This window comes from Caenorhabditis elegans, chromosome IV (assembly GCF_000002985.6).
Source record: "Caenorhabditis elegans chromosome IV".
Lineage (NCBI taxonomy): Eukaryota > Metazoa > Nematoda > Chromadorea > Rhabditida > Rhabditidae > Caenorhabditis > Caenorhabditis elegans.
This window is the reverse complement of record NC_003282.8, coordinates 2,198,986-2,215,790: the sequence shown is the minus strand read 5'-3', so window position 1 is coordinate 2,215,790 and position 16,805 is coordinate 2,198,986. Positions and strand designations below refer to the sequence as shown.

General features: G+C 33.8%; 1 protein-coding gene across 1 annotated transcript; it reads right to left on the bottom strand.

Moving 5' to 3' along the window:
* Window positions 1-6,144: 6,144 nt before the first annotated feature.
* Window positions 6,145-16,750, bottom strand: Y71G10AR.4 (P3 protein). The gene is made up of 7 exons (NM_001047593.5): window positions 16,653-16,750; window positions 15,215-15,384; window positions 13,042-13,417; window positions 11,303-11,644; window positions 9,163-9,376; window positions 7,739-8,013; window positions 6,145-7,100 (listed from the first exon to the last, which is right to left on the bottom strand). The coding sequence occupies exons 1-7, from the start codon at window positions 16,710-16,712 to the stop codon at window positions 6,960-6,962; spliced, it is 1,578 nt and encodes a 525-aa protein (NP_001041058.2). The 5' UTR covers window positions 16,713-16,750; the 3' UTR covers window positions 6,145-6,959.
* Window positions 16,751-16,805: the final 55 nt, after the last annotated feature.

Genomic DNA, 16,805 nt, shown 5'->3' with positions numbered 1-16,805 from the left:
CTGTGAGCATTTTCAGAAGCCTGTAAAATTTAGGCGATTTAGAAACTATTGTAAACGTCAAAAAAGGAAATCTTGATTCGTTTATATAGTTTTCAAGCTCCGACGCTTTTGCAGTTTGGAAACTTAAAGGTAGTTTAGTCAAATTTTTTATTGCTTTATTCGACTCGAAATTGTCTGAAAACGCCGAATTTTATAATGAATCTTCTTGAAAAATTCTCAAAAAAAAGTTATGGTGGCTCAAAAAACAACCTAAAATTAGTTCATATTTGAATTTTGACCGGCTTGTCAAGCGGCTGGAAACTAAATTTTTTGAAATTGCCATCTAATTTTGGGTATAACAGATGATTATTTTGCGGTGGTTTCAACTCAATTTAGATACATTTAAGGTCGATGGATCACCAGATTTGGTAAAATTTGGTAACTTCTGGTGATCCATTGACCCTAAATGTACCTAAAAATCAAGTTGAAACCGCAAGATAATCATTTGGTATACCGGCAATTTCAAAAAAGTTAGTTTCCAGCCGCTTGACAAGTCGGCCAAATTTCAAATTTTAACTAATTTCAGGTCATTTTTTGAGCGGCCGGCGTAACTTTATTTTGAGAAAATTTCAAGAAGTTTCATTATGAAATTCGGGATTTTCAGACAATTTTGAGTCTAATAGATCAATAAAAAATTCGACTAAAAACTACAGTTATGTTTCCAAACTGCTGAAAAGCGTCGGAGCTTCAATTTTTTAAAAATTTTTTGTTTTGAATTTTACAGGCTTCTGAAAATGCTCAGGATGCCTTTTATGACATTTTGCGAAATTTTTCGCCAATAAGGCTCCGAAATTCCGAAAATTTTTGGATTTCTGGAAATGCCTATTTTGACATTAGGTATGCCTGGTCAAAGACACTCCACTCTAGTTTGTGGTGATGGTTCACCTTCAATAAGGAGATTATCACCAAGTGGTCTAGACACTTAAACGGCTCACTCGCATTGTAATTAGGTAGTGCAAAGGTTCCATCAAACAAAAATCATTAAAATTCAGAATTCAGAACTCTACCAATTCCTGTTATAATTTTTGTCATCGTTGTTCGCATACGGTAAGTTCCCGAAACACCGAACAATTTAGGAGCCTCTCACAAATATCAGTATTTGTTGAAATTTCGAAAAAAGGTAGTTTCCAACAACTAGTGACGTCAAAAGTGCCGGACGTATGGCACATAAACAGCAACTCCGGTAGAGTGAAATCAGTATATCCGTAATGGATGGTTCAAGAGTGGGTCTAATTTTTAGGCAGCGTCTTAGTCTGTAAGTTTTTGCACATGGATAAAATACCTTGAGTTTCAGAGCATCACAACGTGGAGCCACAATGTCCCATTATGCTTTGATCTTCGAAAAATGCGGGATGTGAGACGCAGACATCTCATCTAATTTCGTGTGGTTAAGAGCGTGATGGCGTCACTATCTTTATGAAAAAAAATTTCCGCATTTTTTGTAGATCAAACTGTATTGAAACAGCCTTACACCACGTGCATCACCGAGAATGCCGAAAGTCAAAATTTAGTTAGAGTAAGTTTTCGGCAGTTTCGTTTGACTCACGGCATCTTGGTGATGCATCCATGCTCTGTAGCTCTTGGCATTTTGGAAGCTTACCGAATACAAAGCAATTGGGCAAATGTTGTGGAATGGGGAGCCATTCCACAATGTCTCGTCCTACGATCTCTTCAGAGATCTCTCAGACGAGGATTCTATGACAAAGAGCCGCAGAAGTCATTCTTTCTTCTGCGTCTCTCGCTCTCATACGCTCTCTCACAAGAGTCACACTCGCGCCCCACAGCGACATTAGCTGCGCGGGGACTCAAGCGACGACAGGATACGCAGCTATTGGACGCCACCACTTCAGTCTTGATGCTGCGCTCGTGCCGAACGGTCGTGCGTGGCACTTCTCTCCCGACGCATCCCCCATTTTCCTTTGTAATTGCCCCTCACTATTATTCATGTACTTGCTCCGATATCCAAGGAGAACCCGACAATCTCTGATAACCAAAGAGAACCCGACAAACTCCAATAACCAAGGAGTTTCCAGGCCTTCCCCCTACTTTATCCTCTCTCCCTCTTGTATTGTAATTCTTATAATTACTATATAAATTAATATATTTATACATTTGTTCTGTCACTAGCTCTATATTCAAGTCTCCTCGGGAGCAAGACCACCGCATTCATCCGCACTGCCACAGCGCTCCTTCCAGACTATACATACTCTTTCTTCGGTCTCGAGTCACTCTTCGTTACGGCTTAAAGGCACGGTTGCCGCCTCCGGGTGCCACAACAGCAAATATCAAATACAAAAAATCTCCAAACAACTCATGCCACTCCCCAAATGCCCCAAATGTTCAAAATATCAAAGCACAAACGTTGCAAATCCATTTACAGGACCATGCGGGTAATATCCTATTGTCCCCCTGCATACAAACGTTCTATTGATAAATGCAATAAGGTGCGAGGGGTACGAGTACACATACACAAATACTCGCATATCAAAGCACAGAACACACGGGAGGGTCCTAATGCGATTATGCCCAAGGTGCGGGTGTCGAGGAAATGGCTAATTAGGCGGAGGACCAAATTTTAGGAGCAGAATTTTTACAGAATAATATAATAAGCGGTCTTCGAGGCAACTTTATTACAAATTCAGGAGTTATAAAATCTCACGAGTCAACATTTCGATTCTCAAAAAAATGCCACAATAATTATAAAAGTCACGAGATTCGAATGCGGAGCCCCTCCTGGGAGCCGGTGTCCATGGTAGCCATGTGATTTATGTTCGGGGAAGTGTGCACTGTGGTGACGTGAATGAGCTCGGGGGCTCTGTTAACAAGAACTGGGAGAGCATCCAGAAGAACATACTGGAGATCAGAAGATCATACATAGAGATAAACAAGTTAAGGACAGATCCCTACTTCAAAGCTGTGAACACACAATTGAACCTAGATATGCCAGAGTCGAGAATTTGTCCGTTGAGGATCGGGATGTGCTGGGAGTTCGGTGAAGGATCGGATCGGAGATCTACGGATAGGCCGTCGGGCAGGGATTCGTCCAAGTTCTGAAGAAGATCAGTGGAAGATCTGTAGAAGGACAAACGGAAGGGCTTAGACATTCTAAAGAATCAGCAAGGATCTGATAAAGTCAGTGTGGAAAATTTGGAGAATCTGACGGCCCGTGAAGCTCTGCAGAAGAAAAGAACAGTAGTAGAAGATTTGTGGAAGATCAAGCTGGCTGAAGACAAATCGAAAGTTCCGCGGAAGGTTTGGACGAAGATCTCGAGAGGTGTGGTAAGTCAAAGTCAGAAATCTGTGGAGAGATGGAACGCTGTCGGAAGATCTGTGGAAGCACTGACCAAGGATCAGGCCCTTGGGGTGAGACATGACGAAGGTCAAAGACCATTTGTGGAGGATCTGAAGGATCAGACTAAACTTCTACGGAAGTTCAAGTCAAAGAAAATATATACCGGAGTCCAACATTCGTCATTTGGAAACAAGGTTCCAGGGAGGGTCTGAGGAAGTCAGGATCATACCTAAAGTGGAAGATCATAGAAGGATCTGAAGGTCTACGGAGTCCAAGACCGAACATCTCTGGAGGATCTCAAAGATCTGTGGAAGGATCCGACCTACGGAAGATCACATCTTTAACTTGTGGAAGTTTGGAGTCTAGGGTCACTATAGACCAGGGGTGTGCGGCAAATCTCAAAATTTGCCGAGCTCGGCAAATTCGGCAAATTTACCGTGCTTAACAAACTCCGAAAAATTTGATACTTTTTGATGTTTTTTTGGAGCACCAAAACTACTAAATTCTGAACAAAAAGTTCTGAATAAGTTCCGTGTAGGGTGTCTACTTAAGCATCAAAATTACTCAATTTTGTATCATTTAACTAAAATTTCTGGGGGCAAAATCAATAGCGGCAAATTTCGAAATTTGCCGCACACCCCTGCTATAGACTATGGGAGGAAGTTTTGAAGGATCAGAAGAAAGATCTACGGAAAGTCAAACCGAAGTCAACGATCCTGTGGAGATTCAGACCAATGGTGGAATATCTGTGTGAAGGATCTGGCTTAAAGATCCCCGGAGGGCCAGACCTGTGGAAGTTTGGAACCTTTGATCCCTAATGATTTCAGGATCTTTCCACATGGGTAGGTCGTTTGTGGGAGTTTTGAATGATCAGTCAACTGAGAGAATCAAAGCCTGAGCTCCTGCGGAGATTCACTACCAGTGGTGGAAGATCTGTGAAGGATCGGAGCCTATGATCCCTTGAGATCTTCGGATCTTTCCATGCTCTGGGTGGTGCTGAAGCAAAAATCTCACCGCTGGCTCTTGTTTCCAGAGGCTCCGTGTCCAAGGCGGAGCATCTGAGCACTCACGAGATTTCCATGGATACCTTAGCGGAGTGAAGATTCAAGACTACAAACTACAATTATTTGTAGGGGGGGGGGGGGGGGTAGGAGAATACGAAAATCGGCGGGCACAAATCGGAATAATACGAATTATTATGTTTTGGATGTTTTCTGACTTTTTGAATAATAATTCAATCAAAATTTGTTTTTGGATTTTCAGAAAAACAAGGCCAAAATTTAGTTTTTGGGATTTTTTTCGGAGGGATCCTTAAAATTTTTAAAATTTGTTAAAAAGTTGAATTTGAATTTTCAGTCCAAAAGTGTCATTTCCAGATTTTTATGGCTAAAATTTCAAAAAAATTGCGGTTTTTACAGAAATCACGGGGTTCTGGCCTTCCTCATTGAATTTTTCGCGCTCCATTGACAATCGCCCACTGGACAACGCGTAGGAAAGTCGTGTACTCCTCCACATGGACAAATACATTTAGTTTTACAACTTAAGTTGAGCCGCGACACGACACGCAACGCGCCGTAAATCTAGCCCAGATATTGCCGAGCCAAATGGCCTAATTTCAATTTATGAGGGAAGCCAGAAATCCGGGGGAGAAATTTGAAAAAAAAATCATTTTTTTCTTGAAATTTTTTTCTTGTGCACGGATTTCTGGCTTCCCTCATAAATTTAAATGGAAGAGTTTTTGCCGAACTAGGCCATTTTGGCTCGGCCATATCTGGGGTAGATTTACGGCGCGTTGCGTGTCGCGTCGCGGCTCGATTTTAGTTGTAAAACTAAATGCATTTGTCCGTGTGGAGTACACGACACTTTCCCACGCGTTGTCCGGCAGACGATTGTCAATGGAGCGCGAAAAATTCAATGAGGAAGGCCAGAACCCCGTGAATGTGTTTGAAATTACCGCAAAATCACTGTTTTTTGTGGTAAATTTTGGCTGAAAAAGGATCAAAAACTTAATAATTAAAAAAAAACAAGCTAATTTTTGAGAGAAATGTGAAAATAAGAAAAATTTCCAAATTTCAGTCAAAATTAATGTATATTCCAAAAAAAAAATTTCACAAAATTTTTTTTTTCCAATTTTTTGAAATTTTGAAAAACCGTCAAAAAAAATTTTTTCAAAAAAAAAATTTTCAAGGGTTTTTTTTTCTAAAATTCTCAGAAATTTCAAATTTTATTCATAAAAAGTTTAAATAAGATGCGTATTGCACAACATATTTGACGCGCAAAATATCTCGTAGCGAGAACTACAGTAATCCTTTAAATGACTACTGTAGTGTCGATTTACGGGCTCGAATGATGGGTTAAAAACTTTTATTTATCGGAAAAATATTAAAATTAAGCTAACAAAAATTTCAAAAAATCGAGATCCCGTAAATCGACACAACAGCGCTACAGTAGTCATTTAAAGGATTACTGTAGTTTTTCGCTGCGAGATATTTTGCGCGTCAAATATGTTGTGCAATACGCATTTTCAGAATTTCATGTTCATGTAATAATAGAATCCAAGGAACGTTTTTTTTTTTTTAGATTTTTTAGAAAAATATTTAAAAAAAAAGGAAAAAAAATTGTTTTTTTTTTCAGAATTTGTCTGAAATTTATTTTTTTTTTTTGGGAAAAAGCAGTGTTTTTCAGTCACAAATTAAGGAAAAAAAATTGTAAAAATTTTTGTGAAAAATGTCGATTTTCAGCAGAAAAAAAAATGAAAAATCACAAAAATTTCCTCATAAAAGATGCGCTGCTGGAACAACCAGAATCACAAAAAAATCAGCTTTTATTACAACAAAAAAAAGAAAATTCGCGAGAAAAAGGAAAAATGAGATCGTTATCAGTAATCAAATGTCTATCAGAGAGAAATAATGGTGGGGAAAATCGATATTTTGGGATTTTTATTCAAACGGGGAAACCTGACACCTGTATGTAAACTAATGAATAAAAAATCAGCCGGGAGAGAAAACGGCGGGGGAGAGTTTTGGAGCAATTTAGAGCAATTTTTCGAGAAAAAAAAAATTGAGAATTTTTCAAAAAAATTCTGAATTTTTTTTTGCAAAAAATTTCAGAAAACGCTGAAATTATTCAAATTTTCAAATTAAAAAATTCGACAATTTTCACGTTATTTCGACTGAAAATCTACTTTTTTTTCAGATTTTTAAAACGAATTATCTTCGGAAAAAATTGTGAAAAAGTCGTAGATTTTTTAGAATTTTTAGTCGGAAAATTTTGACAGAAAAATTGCAATTTTTTGCAAAAAACAAAAATTGCAATTTTCAATAAAAATTCATAAAATCCGAAAAAAATGGCAAAAATTTTTTAATTTCTCTATATAAATTGAAATTTTCAACCAAAAAATCCTCCGAAAAACTGAATTTTCAGTATTTTTTCACAGGAAAAATACAAATTTTTGCTGGATTTTCAGCCAAAAATGCTCCAAATTTGCTCCAAATTGTAATGATTATGTAAATGTGTGTGTGTGAGAATTATAAAATAATGGACCAGCCGGGGGCAAAAATAAAGCAAAAAAACTAAAAATCTCTATAAAAATGTACTAAAAAAGCTGAAATTGGGTGTTTTTTGCTGCTCATTGAGCCGCCGCCACTGTTGCTCCATCCAATAGACTTTCGTATTGACTATTGGGAAGTCCCAATTTTTGTTGCTCCGTGAGCTTTGAGGCATCGATGAGCTCAACTCCTTGTTTTTCGATGGAATCCGTGTCGGGACACTGAAAAATTGTGGTTTTTAGGCGTTTTTAGGTAGGAAATTTGAATTTTTCACAAATTTTTTTTTGGAAAAAAAAATTTAAAATTTCCAATTTTTATGGAATTTTTGTGGCAATTTTGAACATTTTTCACAATTTTTTTTGTTTTTTTCAATAGAAACCTGGAAATTTCGTCAATTTTTAGTTTAAAAATGAGTTTTTGCAACAAATTTTGATGGAAAAATCAACATTTTCGAGTATTTTTTTGATTTTTAAGTTAAAATTTTTAGTCAATTTTCTGCAAAAAAATATGATTTTTTTTTCGAAAAATATATAATTTTCGGTGTAAAAATTCAATTTTCCGCGAAAAAAGGGCTGTAAATTTGAATTTTTCACAAATTTTCAACGGAAAACTACAAAATTTGCGTTTTTCGGAAAATTTTCACAATTTTTTGGTAGAAAAATTCAATTTTCAGCTCAAAAAACTGTTGAAATTTTTTTTTCAAAAAAACGAAATTTTCATACAAAAATTAATTTTTTTTGGCATTTTTTTCTCGTTCTTTTTTAAGGAAAATTTCAAATTTTCAGCATATTCAGGTTGCTTTTTCAAGATTTTCAACAATTTCCTCGTCAAAAAGTGCTTTTTCCATCCATCTATTAACCTTCATATTCCTTCGATTTCTCATCCATTTAAATGTCAAATGTACAGCTGCGCCGAGTAAAAGTGGTCCCGGAGTGAATGCAGCCACAATTACAGGAATAAGTGATCCAATATCAGCATCCGGTTGACCAAAAGATGCTTTTAACAAGAGAATCGCAATTCCAGTATTCTGAATTCCAGTTTCTACGGCAATTGCAGTCACATCTTCAGGCTTTCGTTTTGTTAAAAGAGCCGCGAAACAGCCGAACATAAAGCCACACCACGGGAGAGCCAATCCTGAAAAATTAAAAAAAAAACATTTTCAGACGTTTTCACACTGCAACTTTTTCCTCACGAGGGACGAGGAAAAGTGGTTTCTAGGCCATGGCCGAGGGGCCGACAAGTTTCAGCGGCCATTTATCTTGCTTTGTTTTCCGCCTGTTTTCTTTTGTTTTTCACAGCTTTTTCCCGTTTTTTTCTTAATAAAACTGATAAATAAATACTTTTTGCAGATGCTAAAACAATTTCCAAGTTAAAAAATTGTGAATTCAGTGGGCAAGCAGCGGTGAAAGTGGGTAATATGATGGATTACGGGAATACAAAACCTAAACTTTTTCTGAAACATGATACATATACCGCTTAGATGCTGAAATTACCTGATTTTCATAACGAGACCGCTGAAAAAGTTTTGAGGTTTTCAAAATTCAACTTTTTGTACGAAAATCTCGACTTTTTCACCAAAAAAGTTGAATTTTGAAAACCTCAAAACTTTTTCAGCGGTCTCGTTATGAAAATCAGGTAATTTCAGCATCTAAGCAGCATATGTATCATGTTTCAGAAAAAGTTTAGGTTTTGTATTCCCGTAATCCATCATATTACAATGCCCACTTTCACCGCTGCTTGCCCACTGAATACATAATTTTTTTACTTGAAAATTGTTTTAGCATCTGCAAAAAATATTTATTTATCAGTTTTATTAAGAAAAAACGAAAAAATTCGGTAAAAAACGAAAGAAAACAGGCGGAAAACAAAGCAAGATAAATGGCCGCTGAAACTTGTCGGCCCCTCGGCCATGGCCTAGAAACCACTTTTACTCGTCCCTCGTGAGGAAAAAGTTGCAGTGACTGAGAAGGTAACTACGAAATTCGAACTTTTCACAAAAAGTTTTCAAAAAATGATTTTGAATACTTTTTCGAAAATTTTCACTATTAAATTCGAATACCCCCGTCATTTTTCACCTCGACGTGTGAATTTTCAGAGCTCTAGCAGCATAAAATCGCGTAAAATCCTGTGTTTCTGGGGTTACTGTAGTCAGTGTTTGCGTACTTCTGAGGCTACAGTAACCCGCAAACTTCAAACTTGAGCTAAAAACTCCGGAGAAAACGCTGCGTACGGTAAAATTTTGCAGGGAATCCGAATTTCGATACAATGGAAATCGAAAATCACCTCCGATCAACGCCGGGCCGGTGAGCATTCGGAACATGTAGAGATTGGTAAGCGATCCGAAGATCACCACAAAAATCATAACGAAGATCACAAATGGCCGCATAATCTTCCGGGCCTTTGCGGCCCACGTTGGCTTGAACTTCTTGATGGCTATTCCGATGAGAAGTGGAAGAATCAGGGTGACAAGTTGACTAGCAATTTTTCCATATGGAACCTGGAAACATTTTTTTTTTGACATTTTTAGCGATTTTCGATTCATTTTTCCAGGTTTTCAGCGAATTTTTGCCCGAAAATTTGACATTTTTCACCTATTTTCATCTAATTTTACAATTTTCCAGTAGATTTTTCACCTTTTTTCAAAAATTAAGTGAATAAGAAATTTCCGGTATTTTTTATCAATTTTTACCAACTTTTCGAATTTCCATACGAAAAAGTTTTTTATCTAAAAAATTCTGATTTTTAGATTTTTTTTGGAGTTTTCAGTCAATTTTTCATCGAATTTTATTTGATTTCCGGTATTTTTGTTAATTTCTGTCGAGTTTTTCCATTTTTTAAGCAATTTTTGCCGTTTTTTCAGGATTTTTTTCCTTTTTTTTTGGGATGAAAAAATTCGCAAAAAATTTTCCCGTGGTGGAGAGTTGAACTCATTTCAATACGAAATTCGGGTTTCTCGTCATTTTCACTCTAGGGACCTTATTTTCAGAGTTCTAGCGCAAAATTGCGTAAAATCCGGTGTATTGGGTTACGGTAGTCGGTGTTTGTGTATTTCCGAAGCTACAGTAACCCGAAATTTACAAAATGAGAGTTATGTGCCCGAACATTTTTTTTTTGTGACATTTTTAGCGATTTTCGATTCATTTTTCCAGGTTTTCAGCGAATGTTTGCCTGAAAATTTGGCATTTTTCACCTATTTTCATCGAATTTTACAAATTGTCAGCAGTTGATTTTTCACCTTTTTCAGAAATTTCAAGCTTTTTCCAACGAAAATTGTTCAAAATTTGAATTTTTGCGAATTTTCAACTAGCTTTTTTGAAAATGTTATCCAATTTCCGGTATTTTTATCAATTTTTTCCAAACTTTTCGACACTTCCATACGAAGAAGAAGGTTTTTTTTAGCCAAAAAAATTCAGATTTTTCAATTTTTCATCGAATTTCATCCGATTTCCGCTATTTTTGTTAATTTCTGTCGGGTTTTTCCATTTTTTAATCAATTTTTGCCGTTTTTTCAGGATTTTCACCTCCAGGACCGATTTTTTGACAATTTTTGAAATTTTGCCCAAAAATTTGACATTTTTCACTAACTTTTATCGAATTTTTTTCCAATTGTCGATTGTTCACCTTTCTCAGAAACTCGGTGGCAAAAAATGGAGTAAAATGGTTAAAAATTGAATTTTTGATATTTTTTAGTTTGAAAATCAAATTTTTCGTGAATTTTCAGGATTTACAGCCAATTTTTACACTTCAAACTGGCTTTTTACGAAATTTAATTCAATTTCCGGTATTTTTGTCAATTTTTTCTAAACTTTTCGACATTTCCATACGAAAAATGCCATAATTTTTTAAATTCTAAAAAATTCTGATTTTCAGATTTTTTTTCCTGAGTTTTAAGCCAATTTTTCATCGAATTTCATCCGATTTCCGCTATTTTTGTTAATTTCTGTCGAGTTTTTCCAATTTTTAAGCGATTTTCTCCGTTTTTTCAGGATTTTCACCTCTATGACCGATTTTTTGACAATTTTTGAAATTTTGCCCAAAAATTTGACATTTTTCACCAATTTTCATGGAATTTTACAATTTTTCAGTCAATTTTTTACCTTTCTCAGAAATTAAGTGACTAAAAATGGAGGAAAATGGTCCAAAATTGTTTTTTCAAAATTTTCAATTTTTTCGGTCATTTTCGACGTTTCTTCAGAATTTAAAGCCAATTTTTCAATTTTTCCTCCAAAAAAAAATTTTTTTTTTTGTTTCCAAAAATTTTAATATAATAAAAATGCTGATTTTTAGAGGTTTTTTCCACTTTAAAGTTTTTTTTCATCGAATTTTATCGAATTTTTGCTTATTTCTACCGATTTTTCACATATTTTCATAGGCTTTTTCCAATTTCCAAAGCGATTTTCGCCGTTTTTTCCAGGATTTTCACCTTTATCACTGCCGTTGAATTGAACCCCTGCAGGAATGGATGTCCCAAGAAATACAACCACGCAGGCATCATAACCAACGAACAAATCGTCGATATAAATGTCATTGTAACTGATAAATTCAGGTTTCCATCCAATAATAAAGTCCAGAAATTCGATGCTCCACCGCCTGGGGAGCATCCAGTTACAAAGAGCCCAAGAGCCATTGAATATAATCCACGCGGCATGAATATTGCGTAGGCGATGAGATATGAGAGCAGAGGCATTATGATGAATTGAGCAAAGAGCCCAATTCCTGGAGCAACTGGCTTTTTCAACGTGGCGAGCACAGCGTCAATGTCGAGCTGCAAAAAATTTGGAAAATTAAAGGTGGGGACTACACTCTGTGGGGAAATTGCTTTAAAACACGCCTATGGTACCAGAATGACGAGTGAAAAGCTTTAAATTTGACCCTAAAAAGTGGAAAAATCAGTAAAATCAACTCAAAAATCATTAGAAACTTCAATTTTTGGCGAAAATACGCTGAAAATCGAAAAATTGAGTGACAAAGTATATATTTTCCTGAAAAACGAGTAAAAAGCTTTAAATTTGACCCTAAAAATTGAAAACATCACTCAAAAATCGTGAAAATCGGTCAATTTCCATTAAAAACTACTCAACAATCTTTAGAAACAGCAATTTTTGGCGAAATTACGCTGAAAATCTGAAAATTGAGTGAAACTTCTGAAAAATACATATTTTCACAAAAAAAAATGGCTGAAAAGCTTAAATTTGAGCGAGAAAATCATGAAAATCTAGGTATTTCCACGAAAACTACCCAAAAATCATTGAAAAATTGTTAATTTTGACCGAATATCGAATTTTTGAAAAAAAATTGGATAGTTGCTTTCTGCAAATTATGTCAAATACGGCAAAAAACAACACAGAAATTCAAAATTTCCACCGCTGCAAGTGCGCCCCATTGAGAAAAAAAAAACAAAAATTCATTTTTTTCAATGGGGCGCACTTGCAGCGGTGGAAATTTTGAATTTCTGTGTTGATTTTTGCCGTATTTGACATAATTTGCAGAAAGCAACTATCCATTTTTTTTTTCAAAAATTCGATATTCGGCCAAAATTAACAATTTTTCAATGATTTTTGGGTAGTTTTCGTGGAAATACCTAGATTTTCATGATTTTCTCGCTCAAATTTAAGCTTTTCAGCCATTTTTTTTTTGTGAAAATATGTATTTTTCAGAAGTTTCACTCAATTTTCAGATTTTCAGCGTAATTTCGCCAAAAATTGCTGTTTCTAAAGATTGTTGAGTAGTTTTTAATGGAAATTGACCGATTTTCACGATTTTTGAGTGATGTTTTCAATTTTTAGGGTCAAATTTAAAGCTTTTTACTCGTTTTTCAGGAAAATATATACTTTGTCACTCAATTTTTCGATTTTCAGCGTATTTTCGCCAAAAATTGAAGTTTCTAATGATTTTTGAGTTGATTTCCATGATTTTTGAGTGATTTTTCCACTTTTTTGGGTCAAACTTAAAGCTTTTCACTCGTTTTTCATGGAAATATATATTTTTCATAAGTTTCGCTCAATTTTCAGCGTGTCAGCGTAGTTTTTTGCCAAAAATTGAAGTTTCTAATGATTTTTGAGTCGATTTTCATGATTTTTAAGTAATTTTTTCACATTTTCGGGTCAAATTTAGAGTTTTTCAGTCATTTTTTCACGAAAAGTTTAGAGATTTTTGCTGTACCTCACAACCCATCATAACATTTGCCATCGAGATGAGCACAACTACAGAAATAACGAAATATACAGTAAGCCGACGTGATTCTTTCGATCGAACAACCCAAACATCGAGCCAATCGCCGCCACCACCACGCAGCGGCTCATTTTCAGCCAATTTCGGTGAATTCAATTTTTCAGTTTTCCACTCAAATTGGCTTCTTGTCTCATTGTAGTATTCGGCGGCGGGTACAAGACGCATTTTCATCGCAGTTTTTCCCAAAAGATTTCCATTTATCGTGATAATTGTCTCAGTTTCGTAGAATTGACCGTTTAGACGAAATTGCTCAGTTTTTAGCTTTTCTGTGTTGTAGTCTGCTGTCGCTGTTTCCGGGTGAAATGAGCTAAAAAAATATGAAATTTTAAGCTTTTTCTTGGAGTTTTTCTTGGAAAAATGAAAAAATCAAGGTTTTTCGGGCGTAAAACTGTAAATTTTTTAGCTTTTTCCGGGATAATTATGGGATTTATAAAGTTCTTTTTCTGGAAAAAATCGTCTTTTTCAGGATTTTTAAACTTTAAAACTGCAATAGTTGGGATTTTAGGCTATTTTTGAGTTTTTTTCACAGAAAATAATGGAAAAAAATGGGTAAAATTGCCTGAATTTAGGCTTTTTCTCTTTTTTTTTTTTCATTTTCAGAGATTTTCAGAGAAATACAGGTTTTTTTTCTATTTTTCACTATAAAATTTCAAATTTTCGGATTTTTATAGTTTTTTTCTGCAAAAATTGCCAATTTTTGAGTTTTTTCACCGAAAAAATGGTTAAAATTGCCTGTATTTTGGATTTTAAGTAGAATTTTCTGGAGAAATTGTGGGTTTTTGCAATTTTTTAACTAAAAATTGTCTAAATTTGAGTGAATTTTAAGCTGCCAAAATATATATTTTAGGCTTTTTTGTGGAAAATCGTGGTTTTTTTTAAATAAAAATGTTTTTTTTACACATTTTTCCCGGTCTGAAATAGAGAGAATTCGGGAATTTTGAGGTTTTTCTGAAAAAAAAAATGTGCGGTTTTTGGGTAAATCTGTAATTTTTTCCATTTTTTAAACGGATTTTTATACTTTTTTCCTGGAAAAATTGTGAATTTGTGAGTTTTTTCACCGAAAAATGGATAAAATTGCCTGAATTTAGGATTTTAAGCGTTTTCCAAAGATTTTTCTCATTTTTAAATTTTTTTTGACTTTAAATTGAAAATTTCGGGAATTTTAGGCGAAAAAAAAAGTTTTTCGGGTAAAACTGTAATTTTTTCCATTTTAATTTTGTAAAATCGAGAGTATTCTGTGAATTTTTGTACAAATTTTTAGCAGAAATATGGAAATTTTTGCCTCCTTTTCCCGGCTAAAACTATAGTTTTCATAACATTTTGAGATTTTTTTCGTAAAAATTAAAAAATTACAGTAATTTACAAATTATCTAGTTTTTTTCCGACAAAAAGTGTGCCATTTTGGCGATTTTTCTCAAGAAAATGGGCAAAAAAAAGGCAAATTTTTACATTTTTTTCACCTGAAAACTGAAATTTATAGGGGTTTTTCATAATTTTTCTCTATTTTAAATGATTTTTAGGCTAAAACATCATTTTTCATCCATTTTTTCGCATTTTTCGCGGTTTCAAATTGAGAATTTGGGAATTTTGAAGTTTTTCTGAAAACTGCAATAATTTTTCTTTTTTTAACGGATTTTTATAGTTTTTTTTTCTCTGGAAAAATTGTGAATTTTTGAGTTTTTTCACCGAAAAATGGATAAAATTGCCTGAATTCAGGATTTTAAGCGTTTTCCGTACAATTTTTGCGTTTTTTTCCCAAAAAATAATCAGAAAAGGCAAATTTTTACATTTTTTTTTAAACATAAATTGCCGATAAATTTCAGTTTCCTGGTGAAAAAAATGTAAAAATTTGCCTTTTCTGACTATTTTTTGGGAAAAAAAACGCAAAAATTGTACGGAAAACGCTTAAAATCCTGAATTCAGGCAATTTTATCCATTTTTCGGTGAAAAAACTCAAAAATTCACAATTTTTCCAGAAAAAAACTATAAAAATCCGTTAAAAAAAGGAGTTTTTCATAATTTTTCTCTATTTTAAATGATTTTTTTTGCTAAAAACTTTAATTTTCATCCATTTTTTCGTCGCGTTTTTCTGCTGCCAACTCACTTGACACTGAGCGCATAATGCTCAATATTTTCAGTTTCAAATTCATTTTTCGGGAATTTCAACGTAACATTGACATCAGTTGAACCATATTCTTCCAAATCATGAATTGATTGCGGCGAATAGGTGAGTGTCATTGAACGGCTCAATTCAGCTGATACTGTTGATGATAACTGTAAAAAATGGACGGTTTTTCTCTTTTTTTTTCTATTTTTCACTATAAAATTTCAAATTTTCGGATTTTTATAGTTTTTTTCCTGGAAAAATTGTCAATTTTTGAGTTTTTTCACCGAAAAAATGGATGAAAATAGCCTGTATTTTGGATTTTAAGTAGAATTTTCTGGAGAAATAGTGGGTTTTTGCAATTTTTTCACTAAAAATTGTCTAAATTTGAGAGTTTTAAGCTGCGACAAAATATATATTTTAGGCTTTTTTGTGGAAAATCGTGGTTTTTTTAAATAAAATTTTTTTTCACATTTTTCCCGGTCTGAAATAGAGAATTCGGGAATTTTGAGGTTTTTCTGAAAAAAAATATGCGGTTTTTGGGTAAATCTGTGATTTTTTCGGTGATTTTTTGGCGCGGGAATTTGAATATTTTTGATATTTTTTGAGGGTTTTTTCGGGGAAAATTCAATTTTCCAGCCGAGATTTAGATTAAAATTCCGAAAAAAACTTGTCGAAATTGATTGAAATTTCGCTAAAAATACAATTTTTTAATTCAAAAATGCCCTCTTTTTTTTGGCCAAAAAATTGTTGTTCAAATCTATTTTTTTTTTCTTCGGAAATTGCTCTGAATATGCAATTTTCAAGTTAAAATATTAAAAATCTCATCTAAATCGGGATTTTTCAAGGTTTTTTAACACTAAACTCTGTTAAAAACGCCAATTTTCATGTGAAAAATGTGTTTTTCTTGAAATTCTCGATTAAAAAAAAGTCGAATTTTTCACTAAAAAATGTGAGAAATTCACAATTTTCATCAAAATTTTTGGTGTTTTTCAAAATTTTATATATATTAAAAATATGAAAAATTGCCAAAAACGCTCCATTTTATCCAATGTTTTCCAAAAAAAAAATCAAATTTTCTAGGCAAAAATTAGAATATTTCTAAAAATTTTGAATTTTCAATGCAATGTAAAAATCTGAATAAAAGTCAGATTTTTAGGTCAAAAATTTTGAAAAATCCGTTTTTTATGCAGAAATTTGAATTTGTAAATATTTTTCTTCAAAAATATACATTTTTAAATTTTTTCGCTAAAAAAATGATTTTTAAACTACTTTCTGAATTTCTTTTTTTTTTCAAATTTAGATTTTTTCCTCAAAAACCAAAATTTTCAATTGAAAATTTTTTTTTAGATTTTCAGAATTTGAAAAATTGTGATTTTTATGAAATTTTAAATTTTTTGGCTCAAAAACACTAATTTTTTTTTAAAAACTGGCTCACCTGTAACAGCAGCCGAATAATCAATACCATAGGGCATTGTTTTCCGGAAATGTGACCCATTATTGTTACCAAGTGGCAAAAACCAAACGGAAATTGTCCTAAAATTGGAAATTTGGGGCTTTTTAGGCTGAAAAATCGGGGGAAAAAAAAAGA